The sequence below is a fragment of the Nuphar pumila genome, chromosome 6, assembly GCF_984573655.1.
Source record: "Nuphar pumila chromosome 6, dmNupPumi1.hap1.1, whole genome shotgun sequence".
NCBI lineage: Eukaryota > Viridiplantae > Streptophyta > Magnoliopsida > Nymphaeales > Nymphaeaceae > Nuphar > Nuphar pumila.
In genome coordinates this window covers 28,918,461-28,926,700 of record NC_143254.1, presented here as the reverse complement: position 1 = coordinate 28,926,700, position 8,240 = coordinate 28,918,461, and the positions used below count along the sequence as shown (strand labels likewise).

General features: G+C 40.8%; 1 protein-coding gene across 1 annotated transcript; it reads right to left on the bottom strand.

The window, feature by feature from the left end:
* Positions 1 to 6,070: 6,070 nt before the first annotated feature.
* LOC149834504 (uncharacterized) lies at positions 6,071 to 7,660 on the bottom strand. The gene is made up of 2 exons (XM_090009383.1): positions 7,090 to 7,660; positions 6,071 to 6,387 (listed from the first exon to the last, which is right to left on the bottom strand). Exons 1-2 carry the CDS (start codon positions 7,658 to 7,660, stop codon positions 6,071 to 6,073), a joined length of 888 nt encoding a protein of 295 aa, XP_089865509.1.
* Between the last annotated feature and the right edge of the window lie 580 nt (positions 7,661 to 8,240).

Here is an 8,240-nt window from a genome sequence, read left to right as displayed (position 1 = left end):
ATTCTGTACGGACCGTTGGGTCCATATCAAACCAAGATCTACGGTGGTTAATTGCTGAGATGAATACGACGAGAGCCAAGGTTATCCTGAATACCGTAGTTGGAGGAGAAATTACTGCCAGCATAAACGGGTCGGACTCAAGTTGGATCAGGGTCCCAAAATTATGATCCTTACTCGGATCTGCATCTGATCTGATCAGATAATGGGACCATGTATGCCCAACATCCAACGAATACCAGTTTTATATCCGGAAAATGCACTGTATGGTGTGATTGGTTTAGTGAGAACCATGTTGGATCTTGATATTTGCTTGACTGGGATTCAGATCCCCACTCGGGTACAAGTCCACTCTTATTGGATTGGATCCAAAAAAAAGTTAGACAAGATCCGACAGTGCATACCCCTGCTCAAGAGACAGATCACATGAAGAATTGGGTGGCTGCAAGCATTTAGCCTAACATGCAAAAATCATTTGCTTAGTCTTAAACAATGCCGGAATCAGGTGACAATCCAGTTTACTGATGAATTTATCGCCATCCATCTGTCATTAAGACAATCTGCCTCTTGGGAGATGGACAGTTTGTCAGACCGTCACAGCACCATATGACAGTGTTTGATACGCAGGATGCAAAGGTCCGCAAAATGAGAAGAGTTTCACCGACGGTTGCTAGTATTGAGAGCAGATGCAACTATACGAAGCTAAAGAGAGAAGCAAGACATTTTGAAATTTATAGGAAGTAAGACATGAAGGATCCATTTGTAAGCGAAATAGGAATAAAAAAGTTAGTGATAAGCAAATAAAAACTTAATTAAAAATGATTATTCTTAAATTTTATGGTTTTTAATGTAAGAATTAAATTTGTATCAAAATTTTAAAATGATGTTTACTTATTTAGAGAAAACACATGTGAAGTAAGTGAGAAGCACCCAAGCTCTGTATCAAATGCAAGACAACCAACATCCCACCAAAAAAGGGATGCAAGCACACCCCTAAGGTAATAACTCTTTTGTTCATAACACCCTCATCTATAGGGGGCGGATAATGTGATTTAAAATCACATAAAAAGTAAAATTATTTCAAATGTGATTTTGAATTTCATTGTCATATTTTCACACATTTATTTACACACGAGACATGAGGTTTTTGAGTTTTTTTTTTTTTATGATATGAAGAAATTGCCACCAGGATCAAACACCTAGAACCAATGGGAGCTTTGCTTGTCTGGTAAGAGCAGCTAGTGCATGTCACCATGTGTTGGGATGTTGCAGGTTCAAAACCCAGTGTTATAGTCCTATAACTAGGAGGGGTCTACCTAACCCCAGCTTGCCTTTCAAAAAAAAAAAAAGAGATCAAAGGCCTAGTTCTGCCGACTTAGCTTGCCATACTTATGATTGGCAGGCACATTGCTCGTCCAGTTTTTTAAAACTTTCATAAAAAAATTGCATTTACCGCCTTCATTCCTAAATCCTCCAATTCTAAACCCTCATATTACACATCAATTTGAAAATGAGTGAAATAAATATCTGATGGCATGAGCAACATTTCATCTCTAATGACCCATCTTACATTTGACCTTGAGGCAAAAGCAGTTATAATCATCTTATTTAACCAATAGTTGGTTATATTTAATCCTCACCACACATCTCACTTGGAAACCATGAGATGTGTGAGATTTAGCCCTATTCACATCTCCATGAAGTGAGGTGTGAAATATTTCATGCATAACATGATGGTAACTGCTCTCCATTAAGCCCCAAAGGGTGGTTGACGTAGTGGAATGTGGCTTTGGCAAGCTTTGATTTTCATGAGCGTGTTACCCCCTCTGCCCAAGCCAATGCCTAGCATAGGGGAGGCAGGGGTCCTAGCCTCAGAGTTTTATGCTGGCATCACGACAACTGTAGGTATGGAAGGCTGAGCCAGTACGACCAGGTCTTCGTGCTCTCCATTGAGGCATCTGTTTTTGGAGAGATGGACGGCTATCATGCCGCTAATAGAACCCATGGTGTCACTTGTAACGTCAATCTCCCTACTGTTAATCTGTTGATTGTTGTTACAGTAAAATGGGTGTTGTTAGGAGTGGCCCTTCTTGATTAGTGTGCACCATTTCACCTCAGAAATCATGCCCCCAAGTGCAGCTTTTCAAAATCAGACACAAAGTCAAAAGCAGCAGCAGTTGTAAATAGTCCCATCATTACCGGAATGCATCATCTGAGATATATATACACACAATCATTTTCTCATTGCTTCTTTAATACCTCAATGACATTACCCTCAAGTCCAAAGGAGAAAAGAAAGAGGCAGTGAACTATAACTTCAGAAGATCAATGCTCAGTATCTTGGATGGCACATTGCCATCGTCTCAAGTTAAATTGCAATGCATTTCATGCTTCAATTAAGAGTAAGAGAGAGAAAGCATTATTAAGAACACAGTTTAGCCAAATATATATATACACACTAGAAAGGGATTCGTTAAAGAGTGAAAGAAGAGATGAGCTAGCACTAGAAAGGGAGAGGGTGGTGTATGTTCGCATGATTCACTGAATCCCAGGTATGTGTTCGGGACTTTGAATGAGCACCACGTATACAAGCACATGGGACTCGTATTCCCGTGTATGTTGACAGTGTTGTTGCAAAGACTTAAGTACCCTTTCTTGCTATTCTTCTCATAAAGTGATGGTTTGAGAAAATGACAAAAATGCCCTTCATTCAAAAAAGAAAAAATAAACAGTTCAAAAAAAGGACAAACATGTCCTCCATCAAGAAAATCGAGGATGATGTTGACTCTTCAAAGTCTTCTTCTTTTTTCTCTGTTCAAAAAAAGGACAAACATATCTTCTATTCAGAAAGTCGAGGGTGATGTTGACTCTTCAAAGTCTTCTTCTTCTTTCTCTGTTCAAAAAAAGGATAAACATGTCCTTCATCCAGAAAGTCAAGGATGATGTTGACTCTTCAAAGTCTTCTTCTTCTTTCTCCGTAAAACACTGTAAAACCCTCTCTCTCTCTAGAGAAGAAATCAAGGGAGGCAAAGAGTTATTCCTGAAGAAGGCCATGAACATCAACCCTTTCACTCTCTCTCCCTTCTCTCTCTACTTCTGTGCACATCCAACAGACGATTCTACATTGCTCCATCGCCATCTTCTTCTTTTTCCTTCTTCGTAAAACACTGTAAAACCCTCTCTCTCTAGAGAAGAAATCAAGGAAGGTAAAGAGTTCCTCCTGGAGAAGGCCATGAACACCAACCCTCTCACTCTCTCTCCCTTCTCTCTCTACTTATGTGCCTGATTTAGAGTTTTTTCTCTTACAGGAGGGGGGTGTGGGGGCTCCCCCCCGACGCGGATCCCGCTGCGCGGTCAGCGGGCGGGGGTCCAGGGGGGGCCGCCCCTGGCGGGGGGCTCGGGGGGCAGCGCCCTCCAGACCAAAAATTTTTTGGGCCTTCCAACAACGATTTGTAGTATTATCAGACTTTCCTACAGCAATTTGTAGTATTTTCGGGTCTCTAACGAAACACTATAGTGATTTGCGGAAGACACTACAAATCGCTATAGCGATTTGCGAAAGACACTACAAATCGCAAATCGCTATAGCGATTTGTAGTGTCTTCCGTAAATCGCTATAGTGATTTGTAGTGTCTTCCGCAAATCACTATAGCGATTTGTAGTGTCTTCCGCAAGTAAATCGCTGTAAATCGCTACCCGAATTAGGACCAACTTGTCAGGGCCATATCTCCCTAACCGAAAGTTATATTCCAAATCCGTAAAAAGTGGTGTCTTCGTTATTGAGTCTAGTTTATTTCTGTAAATTTTGAGCGATTTCTATTGTCATTTCATTCCTCATTTTAACTAAAAACCAGACCCCTATTATTTTGTGTTATTTGAGTTGCACAACACCATTCTCGCTTGACATCCACATCTTGATTCTGGCATGCTCCTTGTTGGATTTTTCATTGATTTCTTCCAACCTTGCTTGCAACAAAAATATGTCTTTCTCACCACGATACCCTGTGCATTTTTTGACCACGACACCCGAGACTCGTGCCGGAGGGAGCCCCCGGACCCCTCTTCTGTAAGGGCAAAAACTCTAAATCAGGCTCCACAACGAATCAGGTTGAACGATGCTACCCACGCTGGAAGGAGCCCCCAAACTCTCCTCCTATAAGGGCAAAAACTCTAAATCAAGCTCCACAATGAATCAAGTTGAACGATGCTATCCACGCTGGGAGGATCCCCCAAACCCTCCTCCTATAAAGGCAAAAACTCTTAATCAGACTCCACAACTCATCAAGTTGAATGATGCTACCCACGCTGGGAGGAGCCCATAGACCCCCCTTTCTGTAAGGGTAAAAACTCTGAATCAGACTCCACAACTCTTTAAGTTGAATGATGCTACCCACGTTGGGAGGAGCCCCCAGACCCCTCTTCTACAAGGGCAAAAACTCTGAATCAGGCTCCACAACGAATCAAGTTGAATGATGCTACCCACGCTGGGAGGAGCCCCCAAACCCTCCTCCTGTAAGGGTAAAAACTCTGAATCAGAATCTATAACTCATTTAGTTGAATGATGCTACCCACGCTGAGAGGAGCCCCCAAACCCTCCTCATGTAAGGGTAAAAACTCTGAATCAGGCTCCACAACAGTCAATGTGCAGGTTAGCCGGTGCTTGATGGAGCAATGTAAGTTCTTCTGTTGGATGTGCATAGAAGCAGAAAGAGAAGGGGGAGAGAGAGAGTGAGTGAGTTGATGTTCATGGCCTCCTCCAGGGGGGATTTATTTCTCAGATAATCCCGCAGTGCAGAGACTGGGTCTTAAATAATCATCTTTGAGGCACTTAAGTCTTTACAACCACTCCTTTTCAAGAATTGTCATTTTTTTTGGCACCAATGGAGGAGAGGGTACTTAAGTCTTTGCAATCGCATCAAACTCCAATGCTAATTAATGCTGACAAACATGGGGATACGAGACACACATGCTTACATACGTGGTGCTCTTTGGGACCCCCGAACATGAGATGTAGCTAATTGCCCTATTCGGGGGGGGGGGGGGGGGGAACATATAACCTGCTTTGTTAGAAAGGGTATCATGGGACCTCTTTCATCAGACCAATGTGGGACGCGCGGTGCAATGTCACACTTTGTTTTCATTTTTTTAAAGACTTTTAGCGACGATCAAGATCGCAACTAAAAGTCTTAAAATGTACACTTTTTTTTGTGATGCGCATGGTTAGCATCGCAAAACAGACCTTTGTATCATCATACACTGTGTCTGATGATATATATATATATATATATATATATATATTGCTGGTCTACCACGGCTTCTGATTTTTTTTTATATTTTTCTAAAATCTGACCATATAAATGCGTTTTACATGTTTGATTTTATAAGAATAAACTCTTGGATGGTCCTATTCTAACACGTGGGTAAGTTTTTATAAGGTTTCAAAAAATGACAGTACACAAACTTTATAAATATTGATGCCAAAAGATTTACTTTTTCATAAAAAAAAATCCAAATGTCATTTTTCTGACCATGATGAACCCAATTCGGTCGTGGTAGACTTTTATATATATATATAAATTGGTTTTGGTCACTTTTTCGTTCTGCCACTCAAAATTATAGATTTTGGGTATTTTGTCTCACATTTAACACCATAGATGTGATCTATAGGTTTTGTTTAATGGCAACAGGCTTTTGGATCACTGGAATCTGACCTGTATAAAGGTTTTTTCGGTAATTCAAAATCAGTGACTATAAAGGCATCAATTTTTCTTGGCTTATAAAAAAATATTTTTTCATCAAAAAATACAATCCAAAAGTTGATTCCCACTAAATCAAATAGTTCAGATCTATCATAAAACACTTCAAACTATAGGGCATGCCGAGTTCTCTATCTCTGGTTATATATATATATATATATATAGATAGAGAGAGAGAGAGAGATATGGCTGCATTATTAAAAAAGCTGTCCAGTCAAATTCAATTCCAACAACACCATTTTTTTGTTTTCAGAACAAGTGGATTATTCACTTAAAGAAGCATTCCGGTATTCACTTAAAGAAGCATTCCGGTGCCCTTATACAGCAGGTTTCTTTTGTGGCATTAATGCATGGAACGAATTTGCAAGCTTGGTGAGAGCCCCTACGAGACCATTGATCCCTTGTCTGTTGACCTCTGTATTGGCTTCGTTAATCTTCAGTTTTCTTTCTTCCACGCGCATGAGATCCCTCTGCCTCTTCTCCTCCTTCTCCTCACATGCCAAAAGTGTGTCTGCAAGCATAGAAGCACTCCTGGAGATTGCAGAGCTTAACGTGTCCAATGCATTGTTCTCAATCTTTTCTTGAGCTTTTCTCTTCTTTGAAGGAGAGTTTGAATGCTCACTTCCATCAAAATCTGAGCGATCACACATCTCCAATGTAGCATAAGAAAGCATGTATCAATACTAAAAATAAACAATGACATTTAATTAATAGCATTACAAGTAGCAGCATAGAATTAACTTAACTTGATTTAAGACAAAGGCCCACATTAAACTGCCCAACGATAGGCCTCATTTAATGAAAATCACAATTAAACATGTAAAAATTCCTTACGAGTAGGGGAGGCTCAGTGGTGAAAATCATGTGAACATATAAGATGGCACACATTATGACTAGCATCAATCCAATAGTAAAGCAAAATTACGATATTATGGAAAACATTCCATCACGAGAGAGAGAGAGAGAGAGAGAGAGAGAGAGAGAGAGAGAGAGAGAGAGAGAGAGAGCATATGCATCATGGAAATGTCTGCGAAACCAGGAATTAAGAACCGACTCAACTCTCAGAAAGTCGGTGGAAAAGCAAACCCATTTTGCAGTAGATTAAGAGAAAGTGAAGCCGAACTCTCACACAAAAAGTAAAAGAGAACATCATTTATAGTAAATAAAAAAAACAACTCACAGTGAAATAACACACACCGTGCATCCCCCATCAACTTTCTTCAATTTAACACAACAGTTCATAATCAACACAACAATAACCATTAAATCTAAGTTCCTCAAAAAAGAAAAGAAAATGCCATTGAATCCAAACATATGAGAGAGAGAGAGAGAGTACCTAACAAAAGTGGTGGCTGGCCATGTGAAAGAGTTGGCAGTGATGGATTTGAAATTGGAAGGTGGTGATGATCTATTCCATATGTCAAGGCCTGAAAACTGCTACTACCAACTTGGTTATCCACAGCAACAGTCATGCGTGGCAACTGCTGATTACTTCTTGGAATGTTGGATCCTTTCCCCACCAAATCAACTAAGGCCTCATAAATCTGAGGCAACAGATTGCTGGGCAGGTTTCTCTCTCTCCTCTCAAGCCTTTCCATCACCCAATAAGGGGCCTGTCCCTGCCCAAGCCTCAGTTCATACTCCCTCACCTTTTTGTAGTCCCTCAGCAAGTTATCCCACTTATCATTGCATTGGTTCTGACTCCTAAAGCAACCCTTCTTCCAACAGTAGTTCTCCACACACTTCCATCTGAGTTCCGTTGGTTGCCTCCTCTCTTTCTCTCCACCCCTCATCCTTCTCTCGTCATCCATCTTTTTGGCTTCTATCAAAGCCAATGTTTCATTAAGTGTCCAATTGCCTTTCCTGTACTCTCTGCTCCTCTCCCCTCCTAATCCCTCCACCACCATCATTTCACTGCTGGGATCAGCCATTAAATGAAGTGGGAAGCAAGAGAAAAGAAACCAATCCTTGTCTCACTACTTTGATTTCTTCTACCATTATCTCAACCAAAACTCAGGACAGTGCTTTTCCAACTGTGATTTTCAGTACCACAGACCTGGTAAGCATGTGATCGAAAAAAGAAGGCTGCCTGAAAATTACTGGCATTTCCATCCTTGGCCTTTTAACTTGGTTCTTGTTCAAACTCCATTTCTCTGCTTGTGTCCAGATGTCAGACCACTGCAGGACAGTGCACACACATCCACACACGAGAGAGAGAGAGAGAGAGAGAGAGAGAGAGAGAGAGAGAGAGAGAGAGAGAGAGAGAGCTGGTTCCTGCTGCCTAGCTTTATAATGTATCTTTTATTGTAAACTTTAATTATTTTTAACGCTTTCTTTTTCTCTGCAGAGAGAGAGAGAGAGAGAGAGAGAGAGAGAGAGAGAGAGAGAGAGAGAGAGAGAGAGAGCCACAATTATTCCACCACCATAGTGGATGTCTGAGAGGAATCACAACTTTGTGAAACAGAAATATAGGTGTTCTAGCTGAGC

Bases quoted from the DNA above. Each gene is read 5' to 3' on its own strand.
- LOC149834504 (XM_090009383.1), bottom strand. From the start codon at position 7,660: ATGGTGGTGGAGGGATTAGGAGGGGAGAGGAGCAGAGAGTACAGGAAA. The intron at 6,388-7,089 runs GTACTCTCTCTC...GTGATCGCTCAG, and splicing joins CCAGCCACCACTTTTGTTAG to ATTTTGATGGAAGTGAGCAT.